This window comes from Mesocricetus auratus, unplaced genomic scaffold (genome assembly GCF_017639785.1).
Source record: "Mesocricetus auratus isolate SY011 unplaced genomic scaffold, BCM_Maur_2.0 Super-Scaffold_4256, whole genome shotgun sequence".
Taxonomy (NCBI): domain Eukaryota; kingdom Metazoa; phylum Chordata; class Mammalia; order Rodentia; family Cricetidae; genus Mesocricetus; species Mesocricetus auratus.
This window is the reverse complement of record NW_024429182.1, coordinates 78076026-78096273: the sequence shown is the minus strand read 5'-3', so window position 1 is coordinate 78096273 and position 20248 is coordinate 78076026. Positions and strand designations below refer to the sequence as shown.

The window sequence follows — 20248 nt, the reverse complement described above, 5'->3', positions numbered from 1 at the left end:
TTGTTTGTTTGTTTTTCGAGACTGGGTTTCTCTTTGGCTTTGGAGGCTGTCCTGGAACTCGCTTTTGTAGACTAGGCTGGTCTCAAACTCAGAGAGATCCGCCTGCCTCTGCCTCCCAAGTGCTAGAATTAAAGGCGTGCGCCACCACCGCCGACTGTCATGGTCATTTTTAAAGCTGTCTCTAAATTGGAGAAATATTAACCAAGTTCTTTCTGATTTTTCCAGAGTGCTTGGTATAAATGAATGGCAGAATACAGGGTTCCAGTATGATGTCATCAGCTGCTTAAATCTGCTGGATCGGTGTGATCAGCCCCTGACATTGTTAAAAGATATCAGAAGTGTCTTGGAGCCCACCCAAGGCAGGGTCATCCTTGCCTTGGTTTTGCCCTTTCACCCCTATGTGGAAAACGGTAAGTGTGGGCAGGCCAACTCTTCTCAGAATGGCTATCTCTTGGTCTTTTTGATTTTATGTTATGAACAACTAAACAGACTAGTGTTTCTTAGTTGCTTAGAGTTTAAAATAATAGCCATGTATGTGTCACCTTCGTTAATGCTTATATTTTTTTCTTTTTGTTTTTTTTGAGACAAGGCTTCTCTGTGTTGTTTTGGAGCTTGTCCTGGAACCCGCTCTGTAGACCAGGCTGGTCTCGAACTCACAGAGATCCTCCTGTTTATGCCTCCCAAGTGCTGGGATTAAAGGCATGCGTCACCAACGCCCAGCGTTAATGCTTATCTTAATACAGATTTTATAGCACTCTGGTACTCCCCTGGCACTATAATAATTTATACTCAACTGTGTCTACTCTCTGGCTTTAAATGATGCTAGAGCCATTTATTTAGTGGCTTATAAGCCAAGTCAAGCAGTGAATCCTATCTTTTAATCTGCTAGTAGATACTTGCTAAATCATGACTGTTTTGTCTTCTTGTCCCAGACACTAAAAATGAAGAGTGTTCCCTTTTGAAGACATTCATGTCCCAGTATGTATCATTTCTTTGAGTAACAGGATTTATTATATATATATATATATATGTTTTTTATTTTTAAATTTAAATTAGAAACAAGGTTGCTTCACATGTCAATTCCAGGTTCCTCTCCATTTCCCTCCCCTCCTCCTGTGCCCTCTCCCCAACTCCCCCAATATCCCCTCATTTCCCCAGGGAGGGTGAGGCCCTCCATGGGGATGCCCATCGTCTGTCATTTCATCCAGGGCAGGGCCTAGACCCTCACCCAAGAATTCAGGGTGAGAGTGCATCTCACATTGTTGGATGAGAGTCCAAAGTCCACTTGTATACCTGGGATAAATACTGATCTACTACCCAAGGCTCAATAGATTACCTAGGCCTCCTCACTGACACCCACATTCAGGGGGTCTTAATCAGTCCCATGCTGGATTCCCAGGCATCAGTCTGGGATTCAAGAGCTAACCCTTGTGAGGTCAGCCGAGTAACAGGATTTTTAAAAAAATGAATTTTACTGTCATTTTTTGAATTTCCTGTGTGTAGTGTGTGTGTAGTGTGTGTGTGTTTGTGTTTGTGTGTGTGTGTGTGTGTGTGTAGTGTGTGTGTGTTTGCACGCGCGCGCGCTCCCTTGCGCATCTGCAGAGGCTAGAAAATGGCATCAGATTCCTAGGGACTGGAGCTGCCCTGCTTGGGTTCTGGGAACTGAACTTGGGTCCTTTGGAAGACCAGAGCATGCTCTTAACCTTGAAGCCATTTATCTCTCCAACCCTTGTAATGTGATTTTTGTAAATGAACGGTTTTGGTTTTCATTAATATTGATTGAAGAGTATGTATGCTAGAAGAGATGGGCTGTTTCCTGGCTTTTAGGTTTACTATGGCTTCTGACACTGTAACTTAATATCACAGTAATTCATCCTTTTAAGATGCTGTGGTTTGTACTTTAGGTGATCTTGAGAATTATGGTTTTAATTCCCTCCTGCATTTTGATAAGTTAATATAAAACTACTTGTTGTATATGTTAATATTTTAAAAATCTTTAGTCTTTTATTTCTTTTTTCCCTTGAGACAGTCTTATGTAGCCCAGGCTAGCCCCAAATTTACTATGTCGCCAAAGATGACCTTTACTTTTTAATCTCTTTGTGTTATCTCTCCAGTGCTAGGATTTATGTCATGACTGAGGTTAATCTTTTTTTGGTTTTAGTTTTTTGTTTTTTCGAGGCAGGGTTTCTCTGTGTAGCTCTGACTGTCCTGGAACTCACTCTGTAGACCAGGCTGGCCTCAAACTCACAGAGATCCACCTATCTCTGCTTCTCCAGTGCTGGGATTAAAGGCATGTGCCACCACTGCCAGGCTTGAGGTTAACCTTTTTAATCTTTTTATTTAAACGTTTTAATTAAGGTGCTTACATGTTCTTTAATTCTGTTCTTGTCCTTATTTTTCACCCATGACCATAATCGGTCAGTCCCTCTGTCTGTCCACCCTCCCTCCTGCCCACCCCCTATTATTTCTTGTTTGCTTGCTTGATTTGGAGACAGGTTCCTGAAACTTGAGCTGGTTTGAAACTCAAGATCCTCCTTGTTTCTTCTGCTTCCCACATGCTGGGTTTACAGTGGTAGGCCAACCTGACAGGGTCTTCCCTTTGTACTTAACGCTGGTCTTTACATTTACCTCAAATATAAAGGTTTGTTGTTGCTTTGGAAAATAGGAAATTCTCTCTCTCTGTGTGTGTGTGTGTGTGTGGGTGGGCAGGTAAAGGAGGTTGACATCAGTTATCTGTCTCTGTTGCTCTTCTTTATTTTTTGAGATAGGGTCTCATTGTACCTGGAACTTGCTGCTTTATAGCTGGACTGGTTGGCCAGATAGCCCCAGGTAGCTGCCTATTGTACCCCCCAGCCCCCACCCCCAATATTACAGTTCCACGCTCCCACACCTATCTCAGGTCTCATGCTTGCATACAAGCATGCTAGATTGAGTCCTCATCACTGAGCCATCTTCCTAGATTTGTTTTTGAGACAGTCTCATGTAACCTTAAGTAATTGGGGATGACTTTAACTCCTGATTGTACTCCTGCTTCTAAGAAGTAGGTTACAGGGGCTGGAGAGATAACTCAGCTGTCAAAGGCTAGGCTTACAACCAAAAACATAAAAAGTGGGTTACAGGTGCTTGCTTCCTATACTGGGCTTGAAAATGGAAAAATCTATAGACATGGAGGGCAGGAAGAAAATGGATGGAATGGATGGCCTCTCTTTGAACATACTTCTGTACATTACATTGGTGTTGTTGAATGCTTTTCACCCTGCTTCAAGTGTCAGTGCCCTATATATCATAAACATCATGTGTATGTTACACAGTGAAAAGACCCAGTAAGTGTCCTCTGATCTGACCTTGCTGCGGTGCCATTCTCTATGACTAAGCCTTGGCTTCATCTCCACACTGCACTCACTAGTCATTGAGTTGTGAGGTTCTGGCTTCCTGTGTCCTGATGGGCAACCACATGATAGAATTTTAATGCTACTTCCTGGCATAGCAGGAGGTGGAAAAGCAGGAGGAAGAAACATCAGTCTAACCACAAATTTCATTTCCTTGTGTTTCTGACAAGAAACATTGAAAAGAAGTCAAGCTAAATAAGAGTGCAGTCTTCACTTAAGACTGAGAACAAGCTCCTTGATTGTGGGTGTCTAGAGCTGCCTGTGGATCTGAGGAGTCTGGCCTGTGACACATTGCAAATTTGAGACAAAGCCTTGTTGCTAGGGGTGACCTTTATTGACCTGTTACTTCTGCAGATTGTCTGGAGCACTCTGTTTTGCTGTTACTGCTTCCTTTCTTCAAGTCTCTAATTAGATCCTGATGATTTCCATGGGAACTTGTGAGGACTGGAGACTTTGAGGCGCAGAGTGGGCTTCTTGTGCGGGTGCATGAGTGTACTTAGCCTGCTCGGCTTAATTAATTAACAAAAAGCAATTATATTTGAAGTGATTACTCTTGATTTGGGGGGGTGCCAGTGTTGTGCATTCAACTACAGTTTTGTTGTATAGACTAATAACTTAGAAGAATCAGTCTTGTGTTTTGTTTTCTTTAAGATTTATTTATTTTTGGTGTTTTGCCTGCATGTCTCTGTGAGAGTGTTGGATCCTCTACAACTAGAGTTAGAGACAGTTGTGAGCTGCCATGTGGGTGCTGGGAATTGAGCCTGGTTCCTCTGGAAGAGCAGCCGCTGCTCTTGACCTCTGAGCTGCCTCTCTGGCCCCGCCTGTGTTTCTTTTTAATCTGTTTGCTTGATTTCCTCACCCAGTCTTCATTAGGGTTGGTAATATGGTGAGACCTGTTCAGGGAGAAGGATGCACTTAAGAGAATTATGCTGTACAAATGAAAATGTAATAACATGATTAATTTGTTAAAATTATAATTTTATGCAAAAAAAGAAACTGAACTAGTAGAATACACTGTGATCTAGTTTAATGAGCAGTGTAAGCTTGTTGGTACTTTATATTCAAAGAACAATCCACTGCACACCTCTTAGAAATAGTGAAGACCTTGCTGTACCTGGCCTTCCTCCTAGGCTCATACAAGTATATGGCCCTGCATTCCCTGGGCCTGAAGTCTCTGGCACCACACTGACATCTAGAGTCAGTTGTATGCATTTGTTCTGAGGCATTTTCTTTGGGTTTCTCTATTTGTGCTTTCCTCTGGTCTCTTGTTCTTGCTTTTCTTGGTTGTTCTGTATAGTTCAACAGGAGAATGTTCACTGCCTATTGCTCCATTACAGTATCAGAAGAAAATGATTTTTGTTCAAGATACTTTTTCCAATGTGTTTCTTTTACTTAAAAATTGGCCTTGTCTCTTCTTTTGCCCCCTCTCACTTGACTGTAATTGTTTCAACATTCCCACAACTCAGGAAGACATTTATCTCTCCTCAGAATTGAGATCTGTGGTTTAACTTTAAGCCTTCTTTGGGTTAATGACTGTGACTTACCTAGTATGTTGGGGTGAACTGACAGGATATACGTGATAACAATTTTAAAAGACTGTTCTGCTTGGGCGGTGGTGGCGCACGCCTTTAATAGCAGCACTTGGGAGGCAGAGGCAGGCGTATCTCTGTGAGTTCGGGACCAGCCTGGTCTACAAGAGCTAGTTCCAGGACAGGCTCCAAAGCCCACAGAAGAGAAACCTTGTCTTGAAAAACCAAAAAAAAAAAAAAAAAAAAAAAAAAAGAGAGAGAGAGAGAGAGAGACTTCAGATGATTTTTTTTTTAAATTGGGCTTCTTAGATTGTTCCTGGAAAATTAGTAAAAGAGATCTTCCAGTTGAATTTCCTTGAGGTTTTCATATTTTGTAGTTACTGTTAGTGACAGCTTCTTATGCTCTACCTTCTGGTATGACTGGCTGGCTGCCTTTTCCATTTGTTGTCTTTTTTCTTTTGGTGGTAACAGTTGTTTTTGAGCCAGATGACATTTGTCTCTGGCGTCAAATTCATCCTGTACTCAAGTATGGCCTTGAACCTCTGACCTTCTTTATTTCACCTCCAGAATGTTGGGATTACAGCCTTGTGTCACTTTGCTGAGTTTATGTGGTGATAGGGACCAAACCCAATGCCTGCCAGACAGGCACTCTGCCAGCTGAGCTACATCCCCAGCTCTCTTTGGTGTTTTTGGTTGGTTAGTGTCCATCACATTGCATAGATGCTGGAGTTGCACTTTCAGTGATTTAATTAAAAAGTCAGCACATCTATGATCTTCCAGAGTTGGGAAGTGCTCTTCTATTTTCGTAAGTGCCATCTCTTTCCTGTGACAGTAAACATGAGCTTTGCTTAACATTATGTTACCAGTGATGTCATTCAACAGCTACATAGGAGCTACTTTGCCACTATGCACCTTTGGTGTGTGTGGGCACACGCTTTCATTTTCTTTTTGTGTGAAAAATGAATCCGCCCTTTGCTTTGATGTGTCATCTTTTGAGATACATAGCCCCCCTCCCCAGACTGACTTTGAACTCACCATATATGTAGTCCAGGATGACCTTGATCTTTAGATCGTTTGCTTTTACCCAGTAAATACTGGATTACAAGTATATGTTACCAATGGACATGATGACACACACCTTTAGTCCCAGCACTCGGAAGGCAGGGGCAGATGGATCTCTGTGAATTTGAGGCCAGCCTGGTCTACAAAGTGAGTTCTGGACAGCCAGAGCTATTACACAGAGACATCCTGTCTTGAAAAATCCAAAAAAATAAATAAAAAAACCAAGACAAACTAACAGAAAAAAAACCAACAAAACAAAACCAGAACACAAGTGTATGTTACCATGCTCACCTTGGTTTTGTTTGTTTTTGAAACAGGGCTCAGGGTCTTGCTATAAAACCCAAGCTGGCCTTGAGCTGGTAATTCTGCCTTAGTTTCCCAGGTGCTGGGATGGCAGGTGTGTACCATCATGCTTGGCCCTTCCAGTTATTCTAAAAGTCTGGTTACCATTTTTTCCTTTTTTAAAAGACAGTATCTTACTATATAACCCTGGCTAGCCTGCAAGTTGCTATGTAGACTAAATTGGCCTTTAACTCTCAAAGATGTGTCTGCCTCTGCCTCCCAAGTGCTAGGATCAAAGGTGTGCACCACCATACCTGGCTTCATTTCCTTCCTTTAAATTAGAATATGGGAACTAAAATAAAATCTGTCATGATGCTGTTGTTACATCTTTGACTCATAACTTTGCAGTTCTTAGTTCCAATCTTCCTTCAGACTGTGTACTTTTGCTTTTGTTGAAAAGCACTCAGGAGGCAGAGGCAGTTGTGTTTGTGAGTTTCAGGCCAGCATGGTCTACACAACCAGCTAGGACTGCAAAGGGAGACCCTGTTTCAAAAAATAAAGTAAGCTCTAGCTTCAATAGGAAAAAGTGTGAACAGGCAGTTTTTGTCTTTATGCTTTTTTTTTTTTTAATCACAGGAGGGTGAATTGAATATGTGGATGATATTCTCTTTTGGTTAAAAAAAAGTTTAGATTTTTATTTTTCAAAACTGATGCTGAGGGTGGAACCCAGGGCCTTAGTAAATACTGGACAAGTGCTCTACCATGGAGCTATAGCCATAGCACATGAAAAGCCTTTACAAGTTGGATGACTCTCTTCACCTACCCACCCCAAAGGAAAAAAAGAGAGAGAGAAAAGAAAATCACACTTGATAGTCATCATCTTGCTGTGTTTGCCTCTTTCCTAGTTATTTGTTCTCTGCGTACATTGTTATAGAGGGCTTAGCATTCAAGCCATATGTTGTGGAACCAGATATCATGCTACCCATAAAACTGCATTCCCTCCAGAATCCTGTGGCCTGAGAGGTACTCTGTCAGGAAGCTCCCTAGACCATCCTGTCCCAGTGTCCCAGTCCCAGAGCTAGCAAGTTGCTGCTTTTCTATCACTAGCAAACTTATGTTTTCCTTACACTGGTAACAAGTGACTTAAACATACAGGTTTGTAACACTGACTTAGGACACTGGCCACATAAAAGCCTGGTGCCTATATTGAAAACCACCACATCACTAAGATGGAGGCTCTGTTACACATTGTATCAAATGTCATCTGTCATACTTTTGGCTAAAGAGGTTCTGATACAGATACTTTGTGAAGAGTCTTCTAAAGGAAAAATAATAATTGACAGCTTATTGGCAGCATATTCTTTTCAGTGACAGAGGCTTTCTATCTGCATTGTGTCCTTTGCTGTTTTATACTCACAGGTTGTTGGCTTGTTCCCACATATCTCTTATGGTATAATTCTTGAGCGATTTCCTGAAAGATGCGCCGAGCACTCTTCTGTAAAATCAAAAGAAGGGGGTTAGTTTGTCAGGGGCGCGAGCTGCATCCACCTTTATTGCAGGGGCTTAGTAGTGCTACCCCTCTGCAGCCACATGGAGTTAGCCCTTGTGCCCTGGGTGTGTTCAGCAGAGTGTGTGGCTGAGATCTATCAGGTTGGGGTGGCAGCTTCCTCCCTAGATGATTGCAGAGGGATGATCCCTGGGAGGAAATAGCAGCTTCTAGGGTGGAAGCTACTTTGTTGTTCTCTGGGCCTCCTAACACATCTCACATATGAATTGTTCCCACCCGCCACAGTGTAGAAATACAAGTACTGGCGGTACCTTTTGTGAGTCGTCTTTGGTTTCTCTGCTTCTTGAACTGTTAGATTTTGACTGCCAAGAATAAGAAAATCTGTGAGCATTTTGTGATACTATGCTGAAAGAGAACTGAGCTGGCCTAGTCTTTGAGTGGTACACACTAGATAACTTTTATAACATTTTAGGTACTTTTGTTTAACAAATGAATTTAGCAACTTAAATGGATCTTATTATAGCATATGAAAGAATTCTAATGGATATTTATACCCGTACTTTTTAACATATACGGATCAAAGAAATTTCTTTTTGGTTCATTTAGGTCTTGAATGTTTTAAGACAACTTCTAATATCTTCATTAACTGTTTCTACTCTTAAAAATTGTTCTTCAGGTTTCCCTAAATAACAGTAGTCTCTCCTCTCCCGATTCCTCACCCTTGCAGTAGAAAACCAACACAGGGGCTTAATCCCTTAGTTGTGGGCTCTGAAGAAGAGTCACTGTGAGTGTGATCTCTGACTAACAGTCTCAGCTATGAAGGCTCAAGGGTTCTGCAGCCTCCTCCCAAGTGGAGGCCCCTGAAGATCTGAACCAGGTGTTTTCTGGGCTAGCTGTCCCCAAGGCAGACAGATGAAAGTGACTTCTCTATGGTAACATTCAGTTGAGAACATTTGACTTACTTTGAAGAGGACTATGAAGATCACACACACCCCAGTGATGTAGACAGAGAACACCACTAAGAGCACGATCAGGAGACTGTGTACCTCCTTGCTGACAAGTCTTTCTTCATTGTGGAGACAGAAAGAACAGTCATTGTTGAAGCATGTTCTAGCAGGCATCTGTGTAGCATCACTTACGATAATTTAAAGGTGGAGCCTGAGCTGGCTGTGCTTACCCATCCCAGCAATGTCTCCCTGTGGCCCCATGAAGAGAAGATGCTCAGAATGAGATAGAGTCAGTTCAGTGGCCTCTTAGATGTGTTACATCAGAAATGCTTCTTCATAAAATAAAAACATTAAAAAATTAAGTTGAAGAGCCAGGCATGGTGACTCAACTTTTAATGCCAGCACTTGTAAGTAGAAGTAGATGGACAGAGAAGCTTCTGAGTTTGAAGCTAGCCTGCTCTACATAATAGGTTCTAGGACAGCCAGGGCTACATAGTGAGACTCTGTCTCAAACAAACAAATTGAGTTGGACATCTGTTGTAGTACTAAGAATCACCTTTTTGTTTTTTTATTTTTTTCCCCTTCTAATGATACCATACTGCTGATTGAACCTAGTGCCTCACATACTCTTAAGCCTTCTACTATTGAACTCCATCTAGCCCAAGAATTACTTTTTATAAGCATTACTTAAATACACAGACACTTAAATTTTCTTTTGTTAGAAGTGATCAACAAGTGTCACCAAGCCTGTTGGTGCAGTGCAGATATTTTCTTGGTATTTGTGGTGCAACTGTTTAAAGCTAACTAGTGCCATTTGGTAAAAACTGGAAGAGGTAGAACCCTGAGGATCTTAGAGGCAACGCCTTGCTTTAAAGGCAGTTGTGACACGTGCTTCCTTTAGCAAAGCCCTGCAAGGAGTAACACTTGAGTGTTTTCACATTCTGAATTCTCCTTTTGGGCAGGAAGTAGTCTGTGTTCAAAGAGGGGATTAAGTAACTTGTGTGTCTGTCAGTACTGATACGAAACATGAAAGACTATTAGATCCAAAATTATTTCTGGTTAACCTGTGGTTCCAGTTAAATATCCCATAGGTCCTATCCCATGGACTCAGTTTATAAAATTAACATTTTTTTTTGGTAAAACATAACATTTTGCTCAGATCTTTAAACCTTTATCTCACAAGCACAAATTATGGTATAAATCTGGTAGTATAATATCATGATGCAAGCTGTTAGTTTCCAGGACGTCCCTGACTGACTCCATCTGGTATCCACAGACACAGAGGCAATGGTGGGCCTTCTGAGTTCTCTGTCTATCCCCATACTTCATTCCTGAAAGGTGCAACACAGGCAGGCCTGTGTATACAGTGTCTAGGTGTAACATGGGGAGGCCCATGTGTGCAGTGTCTAGGTATAACACAGGCAGTGGCTAGGTATAACAGGCTTGTATGTTTATGTGTAGGTGTTACACAAGGAAACCTGTATATTCAATACGTAGGTAGGTGTAACACAGGGAGACCTATGTGTCTTACCAGCTTTCTTAGAAACTGTCTTAACATTGTACCACCTAGAATATCACTCTGTAATAGAAGCATAAGTGACCAATAACTTGGACTCAGAAAAAATAAAGAGGAGTAAACACAGATTTGAAGAGAAGCCACCAGTAGATTCTTGGCCTTTGTCATTGTGCCTGAATATCAGGGACTGGCTCTGGCTTTCTGAAAAGATTCCTGAAAATCCCTCCCTCACTCACATGTGGACATCAAACCTACATGAACATCAGTAGGAATTTCACCAAGCCCCTCCCTTGAGTAGTCTGAGATAGACATTTCAAACAGACTGTAGTATCACATGCCTGTAGTGCCAGCTCTTTGGGAAGCTGAGGCAAGAGGAGGATTTGAACCAAGAGTTCAAAGCAGCCTAGAACAAGCCAGCAAGACTTGATTTGTTTTAAAGAAAAAAAAAGTGAACAGTAACCCCCCCAAAAAAATCAGAGAAAAGTCTTCACACTATCATGAAACTTAACAACCATGTAACGTATTAGCAAATGTGACATGGTCCTGTGACTGACCTCTTACCACTAATGTAGTCCCGTTTCCAGTCTGTTTAGCTCTTGGTGCTGGTTCATGGGGAAATGCTATTCCACAGATGTAAATTGCACTGTCATTTGGAGACACCCTGTTGACAGTGAGGGAGACTTGGTTCTGGTCCAGGGTTTCTTGTACTGTGAACTTGTCTGCCTTATTTTTGCATCCATCCAAGCACAGAGCCTCAGAATGATGAGTGCCACAGCGAAACCACAGGCTTCTTGGTTGCTTTGAAGAACATCCAGTTGTGGAAAAGGTACACTCGATGGTGACGGTCTCAGAAGTGTAGTCCACCTCTAGGTAATCTGGTTGCACTACAGAGACGGTACAGGCACCCATTGCACCTGTGTGAGGAAGCACATGAGCGTTGGGGAGCTTTGCAGTCGCTGCTTCTTGGCACTATTGGGCCAGGGGACCAGTCAGTCTCTTTGATTCTTGACCTCCCATTAAAAACAATACTGTGAAGACAACATGGGCCTCACCTGTGCTAACTCATTGCTGCTGTTCTTTACCTGATAGTTGTTGGCATGCCAGCTATACGAGGACAACCTCAGAGAAGTTCTCGTGGGAATCAGTGTGGCTAGTGGAGGTGGTGTGTCTGAAGTCAAAAGTACATTCTTAGTGCCTGCCTATAAGCATTTCCTTGATCTCAAGCCATCCGTGTAATCTTGAAGAGCCTGTTTCCTCCTGCACACCCCTTGCTTTGGGGTGTGCTTAAGCACATGAGCACCACCAGGTTTCCTGCCTGTTAGGTGCTGGATTGCCTAGAGATGAATCTGGTGTCCATTTGGGAATTAGGATTACGGGAAAAGGTGTACCTATGAGAAAATGCAGCTCTGGCCCAACTGATGACTTCCCTAACTGCTGTAGAGCTGAGGTCAGGGAGGGAGTCCCCTGTGCGTTGGTCTTACCTGACTCATTGTATAGTAACAAGGAGAACAGACTGGAGTTGGAACCCATGTCTGCACTTGTGTCTCCAAGCACTGCATGGGTTTCCTATCATGGTGGGGATGCTGCTCCCTTGTGCAGTTCATATGGAGTTTAAGTGCGATGGTGCCCAAGCCATAGGATCTAATAGATAATTGCCATTTCTATTGCTGCCTTGCCACTACTACTCTCTACCTTGTAGCTTCTTGGAGCTTGAGTTCCTATCTTTACCTTCTAGTCCCAGAAATGTGATGCTGGAAAGTCACAAGAAGAATGGTATTGGTTGAGGCAGATGAGGATTTATATGTGTTTTTACTTCAACTTCTGCCTAGTTTGTATAGGTCAAATGGTCTCAGAAAAAATAATGGGCCAAGTAGTCTTATTGAGACTGCTTTGCTCCTGAGAATGTCGTGGGGGAGGGAATCCATTCAAGTTCAGTGATGCTTATATTCATTTAGCAGTGCTTCTAACCATCCTAGTGCTGGGACCCTTTAATATAGTTCCTCATGTTGTGGTGACCCCCAACCATAAAATTATTTCATTGCTACTTCATAACCGTAATTTTGCTATGAGAATCATAATGTAAATATCTGATATGTGACCCTTAAAGGGTTGCAACCCACAGGTTGAGAGCTGGTGATTTTGAGGCTAGGGTTCTTTATAACTTAACATTTATCTTGTCCTGTAGGTTTCCACCCAGAGCAGCAGAGGCAGTGAAGTTAGTCACAGCATTTGTGAGAGTGTTCTCACAGTTCACTTTGAGCATTGTGTACTTAGAGGGAAGCTGAGACTCTGTGAGACTTGCTTCCAGGAGTTAGTCAGCTGGGAGTTCCTCCTGGCTTCTTGTGTGCGAGGGCAGTGGGCTAACCCTAGTCTGTTCACTACAGCCTCTCCCCCTGCCTAGGCACAGTCACCTTAGAAGCAGGGGCCACTGCAGCACAGTTCTCTACATGCAGACTTGAAGAGCATCATTCCTGTCAAGTTGCAGTCTCGGTGGCCTTCAGGTGACTGCTTTAAAAGTAAAGCCAATCTTTAACACAGTAAGAAGCATTTGCTACTTGGGAGTTTCCTATCTCTGTCTCAGAGTGGGAGAAATCACGAGACAGTGCTGTTCCCTCCCCCTCCAATTGAGCAACGTTAGCCAAAACGAGAAGTCTGGATAGTGTCTACCAAAGCCCTCTCCTGTGAAGTGTTTCTTTTAGGAATTCTTAGGCTCGTTAGTTTTTTGATTTAAGTCGGTTTTCACTAAAAATGTTGAAAGTTTAGCTTGGAGGAAATAAAATCACCTTACTACTTTTTGAAAATTAAGGGCTACTGTAGGCTGATTTTGTTTGTGCTTATGTATGCCTGCCTGTTCAAGTGTGCTTACTCATGTCTGTGGGCATGCACACATGGATGTTGAGGTGCGTGTGGAGGCCAGAGGATAAGCTCTGTCTACTTTTGTTTTTCCAGACAGGGTTTCAGTGGTTGAGTAGGCGGGGCTGGATAATGAGCCCTGGGAATCTGCCCAGCTCTGCCTCCCCCTCACTGATACTAGAAGCGTGTGCCACCAGGCTTGACCTTTTTACATGGGTTCTAGAAACCACATGTAGGTCCCTCTGCTTGCACAGCAAGCACTTTACTGAGTTATCTCTCTAGCTCCAACATTTATTAATAATTTATTATTAGTAGTAGAATTGTTATTATTATTTTGGCTTTTCAAGGCTGGGTTTTTCTGTGTAGCCCTGGCTGTTCTAGAACTCACTCTGTAGCCTCAAACTCAGAGATTCACCTGCCTCTGCCTCCTGAGTGCTGGGATTAAAGGTGTGCAGCACCACTACCCAGCCCAACATTTATTATTGTGGAAAACGTCAAACTTGGAAAAGTAGGTACCTAGCAGGGTGGACCCATCATTGCCTGGCTTTACTTCAGTCTTGTTTCATCTCTTCTTACTGTCACATCTACTTACCCACTGTTATTGTATCTGCAAACATTTCATAATATAGTTGGAGGGATAAGACTTTTCTTTAACTCCAGCTAAAATAGTAATTAAAGGAGTATATACTCATTGCAGACAGGAACAGTGTAAAGACATCACCATGGTTTTTCAGCCAGAAGAGCCACTGTTAGCATGTTGGTAGAATTCATTCTCTTTTCCTCCCTACCTCTTTCTCCCCTCCCTTTGTCCTGCTTTCCTTTTCTTGTGTGTGAACCCAGAGCCTTGCGTATGCTAGGAAGTGGCTCACTACTGCACTATAGACATACCTTTACAGATGAGAAAAAATTAATTTCAGGAACGTTTGCTCCATTTCTTTCCTTGCAGTCTAGTTTTGTGGGTAGATCTGAGATTATTTACAACTATGATGAAAGAAATAACTTTTATAGAGCTAGAACAGGTACAGGCAGTATCTGAAGATTACTTATATTATGGGGTGGCTTTTCTCTAGAACAAGTTACAGTAGCTTTAAAACTAAGTTCTTTTCAGCCTTTAGAAACATTATCCTGTGGAAGGAAGTATTGAGCAAATCTTGTGCAGCGTGCACTAGCCTGGAGCAACTTACCTGTGTCGGAATTGAATTGTTAGCACATGTGGTCCTGAGCAGACCCTGTCTGGTGAGCTGTGCTCAAAGCAGCACAACAGCAGAGGTCATCAAGGCTAGTAGGAAACCTTCCTTCAGCTCTGGGCATGAAGAAACCTCACCCCTATACTGTAGTGCTGCATGTTTCCAATTATTTGGTAAGAACTAAAAGTATACATACATTAGTCGGGAAGCAGCAATTCATTGAAATGAAACAGAGAAAAGGAAAAACCCTCCTTACCGACATGAAACAGGATCAGGCTGACTTCCAGCCGGAGGCCCATCTTGCTTGTGCTCACGGGGCCTATCACTCTGCATGTACTCAAGAGGATGGCCTTCTTTTCCTCCTCTCTTTTCAGAAAGGAAGAAGTAAAGAGGAACTCTTATTAAGGAAGCACAAGCAGGAACTTTTAGAAATTGTGTAAGCATGGTTTGTAACAAGTTTTCACCATTTAAAGTTGAGATTTCAGTTGGGGGTTTTTCTAAACTGTGTGTGTGTGTATTAGACTTTCTCACAGGCATTTGATGTTTTGTGTGGAGGTTTGCTTTACACCCCGTCGTGTTCCAGGAAGTCATGTGGTCCTCTGGCAGTGCCTGGCATTATCAGAGTACTCTTGTTGCTGCTGTGGTCTTCTGTGGGCCTCTCAGAGCCAGAAATTGCTAGACCTGAGCAGCCACAAATCATGTCTCCTGTAGGCCTGGGAGAAAAACTAGTGGCCAGTGTATCCTAGTATGGTGAAGAAGTACTCAGTTAGTGGTAAACATGTCCACCTGGCTTTAATTCAAAGACTCCTTAGTGTTGACAAGCAAAATGGGTATGCCCCTTGGTCTCTGCTCAGGGTCTGAGTCACATACAGTCCCCTCGATGCCACCATACACACTCAGCCTCTACCAGTCAGGTGGTTCTTTGTAAGTAGCAGGAACTGACTCAGGCTGATCCAGCAAAAAAGAGACTTCTAACACGATTTGAGATGGCTCCTGGAGGTTTGGAAGATCTGGAGAACCACGTGAACCCAAAGTCAGGAGGAGCTTGAGTCACACTGAAACTGGTGTGGTGCTGGGCTGCTGTCTCTAGGCACTAAGTGTTGCAAACTCTTGTCATTAACACCCACTCATCAGCCGACCTCCCTAGCCATTTGATTCATTGCCTGCACTTAGCAAACACCTCTTGTTCTTCTGGCTCACCAGCTCCTCATTCCAGTTTTGGCAGCAGGCCAAGGTGTTACACCAGTCCCCTGCTGCAAGGACTGCCAGAAAAGCAGCTTCCCCTCCCACTAAGGATTAACTCCCCAGACAGAGAATGCAGTGCCGGCCATTGAAAAGAGAGCATAGTCTTTCCTCAGTATCCTGTGTGCTCTACGGAAGCCTCACTCTGAATTTAGTGTTTATTACCATAGCCTCTAAAAGGACCCTACATTCAAATATATTCTTGGTTTTGTCTGTGTGTAGTCAGGGTGTGACTTGTAGAAGAATGTTGTTGGTTTTTTATTACTTTGACTCTTTTGGGGGGCTTGCCACCCAGCTCCCAAATAAATGCACATGGAGACTTATTCTTTCTTATAAATGCCGGCCTTAGCTTGACTTGTTTCCAGCTAGCTTTTCTTAAATTATCCTGTTTATCTTTTGCCTCTGTATCTTTTTCCTTTCCTTCTTACTGTGTGTCTGGCTGTGTAGCTGGGTGCCTGGTCCCTGATGCCCTCCTCCTTTTCTGATTTTTAGATCCTTTTCTTCCCAGATTTCTCCTATTTATTCTCTCTGCCTGCCAGCCCTGCCTATCCTTTCTCCTACCTTGTTATTATTGGCTGTTCCAAGCTCCTTATTAGACAAATCAGGTGTTGTAGACAGGAAAAGTAACACAGCTTCACAAAGTTAAATAAATACAACATAAAATAATGCAACACATCTTTGTATCATTAAACAAATGTCCCACAGCATAAACAAATGTAACACATTTGTTAAAATAATATTCTACAGTAGGAGAATATGACCTTACCCGCTTTTCGTATCCCAGGCTCCTGATGCTTATAGGTTTGGAAGTAATTGACAGCTGACTTAGGGAATGGGTCAGCTTCTCTTGAAAAGCATGTATGTTTCTGTGAATTAAAATTCCTCACGAGAGGCTGGGCGACGGTGGCATACATGTGCCTTTAGTCCCAGCACTCAGTAGGCAGAGGCAGGTGGGTCTCTGAGTTTGAGGCCAGCCTAGTCTACAAAGCTACACATGGAAACCCTGTCTCAAAAACCAGGGAAAAAAATCCTCACAAACCTATTTTAATTTTCATCCAGGTAACTCACTAGGCTGGAAGTTGAATAAGTGTTGCATGAGTTCTTGTGTTGAGCAAAACCTCCTTTCAAATGCTAGCAGTTACTCTCTGACCCTATATTTGAGTATTTACTGGCTAGTTTTCTGAGCCACAAAAGAAGCTCCATCAGTCTGGATGCAGACAGCCTGGGAATATCACTGTGGGCAAGTTCTATCATTCCTTCCAGGCTGTGTCCACCTCTGTTGAAGAGTGTGGGGAACTGTTCAGAAATGACAAATCCAAGGGCATTCAGTACCTGGAACCCTGGCTTTCCCCTCCCTTCCCTCTTTCAGTGAGTTATTTGTTCAAGGATCTAACTTTATTCTTTTATTTGTTCTAGTAGGTGGCAAGTGGGAGAAACCATCAGAAATTTTGGAAATCAAGGGACAGAACTGGGAAGAACAAGTGAATAGCCTGCCTGAAGTGTTCAGGAAAGCTGGCTTTGTCATCGAAGCTTTCACTAGACTGCCATACCTGTGTGAAGGCGACATGTACAATGACTACTATGTTCTAGACGACGCTGTCTTTGTTCTCAGACCAGTGTAGACATGTGGAGGCCTAAGCCTTCAGCGTTCACCCTGGAGTCTGCCCTCCAGAAGAGGGGATGTGTGCAGTGATGTGAGGGAGGGCCTCTGGGGGCTGCCATTCTCAGTATCGTGTAGGAATTTTACAAGCCAAAATACTAATTCTTTCTTTGTAGTGTGGAAAGGAGTGTTTTTAAAAACAAAACCCCAACTCTTTTGTGTATTTTTAATCAACTCTTTACTCAGAGTCACGCTCCAATGCAGGTCACTCTCCAGTTATGATGGAAGATATTTTTTATACTTAATTGCTGTAGGGACTCATTCCCAGACAAAGCAATAGTCATGATGTCATGGAACTGATAAATGGATTGTTTTTAATAAATGAAGACTGGCAATAAAGCTGTCCATTGAATTCCAAATATTGGTTATAAGGTAGAACCACTGATAACTCTTTCATGTTTAGAAATTCCTTCTGTTACTATACAAAAAATGTTTTTAATCATGCTAATAAACGTTTTTGGAGATGACTCTGGCACCATGTTTACGTTTGGGCATTCTGTGTGACTTTAGCTTTAGGAATGCCCAGCAGGAGCCTGGTTTGAAGCATGCAGACCATTTCGAGCAGAGAAGGCGGGCTTCAGCTCGGGCACGTGGAGAATGCGCTGTGGAGAACCTCAGGCAGTTTGGACATCCCTAGAGTGACCGGCTTCAATCAGATACTGTGCTCTAGGAAGCACCACCCTCAGTCGGGTGGTGAAACTCCAGCTTCTGGTCAGCCCCTCCCTCAGCTGTTTTCCTAGACTGCCTCATGTCCTCAGGATTGAAGCATTCCATCACATTGATGCAGGATACAGCCTAAAGTGTCTTTATTCAACTTCTTCCTCTTATACCCCCTTCCCAGAACTTGGCCTATCTCCAAGTCTTTAACTGAGTGATATTTGCCAAGAATATGTATGTTTGCTGAAGACCATAGCAGACACACGCTAGAATCTGGGAGTGCTTCCTCCAGGAAACCCAGAAATAACAGTGATGGAGGAGACCTCATTAGCAAGATCAGTAGCCATTGTGAACACATTCCAAAGAACAGACTGCTTACAGTGGTCACAACAACGTCTGTGAAGTGTGTAGTCACGTCTTACCCAGGTGTTCACTAACTAGCCGCATTTACACACAGAAATTGGGAAGTCACATTCAGTGACAACACCTGTGTGAAAGGCCCATAGAGTGTTATTAGGAGCAGCGATCGTTATTGGTGTGTTCTGTGATTTTATTTTTCAGGACACGAGATACATGTACATAGCACCCATGATTGTGAATGGAGGAGCAGAACAACCCTAACATACTTATTTTGCAGTGGAGACTTTCTGTTTTAGCTAGCTGGCATCATTAGGGACTGGCCCCAAAGCAGCTTCTGTCTTTGAAGTTGAGGTCTATTGAAAAAGACCACAGAAAAGCAAAAGAGGAGCCACTTATGCATTTTTAAAAGGTTTGTTTATTGTATATACTGTATCTGCATGTATGCCTGCAGCCAGAAGAGGGCACCAGATCTCATTACAGATGGTTGTGAGCCACCAAGTGGTTGCTGGGAATTGAACTCAGGACCTCTGGAAGAACAGCCAGTGTTCTTAACCTCTGAGCCATTTCTCCAGCCCTCACTTATGTGTTCTAAATACAATTTCTGAAGAAAATCTGAGGTTCTCCGAAGACCAGTTTATCAGAAATGCTGTTTCTTTGGCTTGGAAACCAGATGTATTCATATTTGCTATTTGGGATGGGAAGTCTTCGTACATTGTCACCATTGACCACTAGATGGCAGTGTTGCTTACTGACTGGCAGTGGTTCACCTGCCATGGAATCTTGATTTTCTCTGCAAGAATATAATGCTTCTTTGTGTGCACCATTCCTGGCCTAAGTGCTTCAGACCCAGTTAAGGTTGTGTCTGAGAAACCAAGAGCTCTATCTGTGGTCAGGCAGGCTTGCCAGTTGACCCTAAAGGTGAGTGGAGAAAAGAAACACAGCTTGCACCTGGGATTCCTGGCGCCCTGCACCTGCATTCAAAACCCCTGGAGTGTTGAGAGCACTGATAACAGAAGGAATGGGAAGAGGCACAATGTGTGTAGTCATTCCCCCCTTGGATGAGGTCATTAAAACCGGTATTTTTCCACCATCCTGTTTGAACTGTCAGCTGGTTTTTGTATGTTTTGTGTAGCCAACTTGCAACAGGAAGCAAGCTGGCCTGGGAAATGAGTGAAACTTAGGTGTACCCAGTCATTTACATTGTACAGAAGTTAGGTGTTGACACCAGAGCACAAACTTGGGCTCCTGATTGGCTTGAAGAAACCGGAATGCTCACAGACTCACAGCACATGTATCAAAGATACAGTGGGTTGAATAAATGCTGATCAGGTGTGAGGACTGGAATTTAGAGCCCCAGGGAGTCATGAAGACCTTGGAATCCTAACATGTGGGAGTCAGACATCCTTTGGAGCAAGGTGGCTCCCCAGGTAAGCTCCAGGTTGAGTGAGAGACCCAGCCTCAGATTATAAAGTGGAGTACAATTGAAGCTACCAGCAATCAGCTTTGGGCCTCAGCATAAGGTACTCTCACACAGGAACACACCCAAAACATAATGGAGGAAGCTTATATTGTATCCACCTGAAGAAATACTTCTGATGTAAATGGGGGAAAATCCACCCTGAAATTGCAGTCCTGTGATACTAGGTTCTGAGGTCTCTTGTAACTAATGGGCAGTGAGTCACTACAGCTGTGAACAGTGCTTATAGAGAGTCTAGCAGATTGCAGCTATATACACATTTTACTTTATCAGTTCAGTGTATTTGTGTTGTCTGTCTACCTTCTAGGTTGGAGTTCTAAAAATTTAGTGTCTTAATTTTGAACTATTTTAAAAGTAAACTGACTTGGGACTAATACTAGGTTTCTAAAAAATTAAGAGTTCTTAGCTGATTTAGCTCTTATCTAGTGGGCTCTAATGCTCCTGTTTGATGGACCCATCCCATGTTCCAGGCTGTCAAGGTTTTGCTACTTTTCCTAATGATCTTTCCCTATCCTCAGTTCCCACTCAGGATGCTCCACTCCAGCAGCTGTTATTTTTTTTTAACTTTTTCATAGATTGA

At 42.9% G+C, this 20248-nt stretch overlaps 1 protein-coding gene across 6 annotated transcripts in view; it reads left to right on the top strand.

Annotated features, from left to right (window-relative positions):
• The window catches only part of Mettl9 (methyltransferase like 9), a 38144-nt gene extending 20503 nt beyond the window's left edge, over positions 1-17641 (top strand). For 4 of the 6 annotated variants that reach the window (XM_040755231.1, XM_040755230.1, XM_040755224.1 and 1 more), the window contains exons 4-5: positions 226-410; positions 16931-17641. In XM_040755231.1, coding sequence (XP_040611165.1) covers positions 226-410; positions 16931-17136 — 391 coding nt within the window. In that variant the 3' untranslated portion in view covers positions 17137-17641. Of the gene's footprint in view, positions 1-225; positions 411-932; positions 979-16930 lie in introns of all 6 variants that reach the window. The other 2 variants (XM_040755226.1, XM_040755225.1) reach the window with 2 other exon arrangements.
• The last annotated feature ends 2607 nt before the right edge of the window (positions 17642-20248 follow it).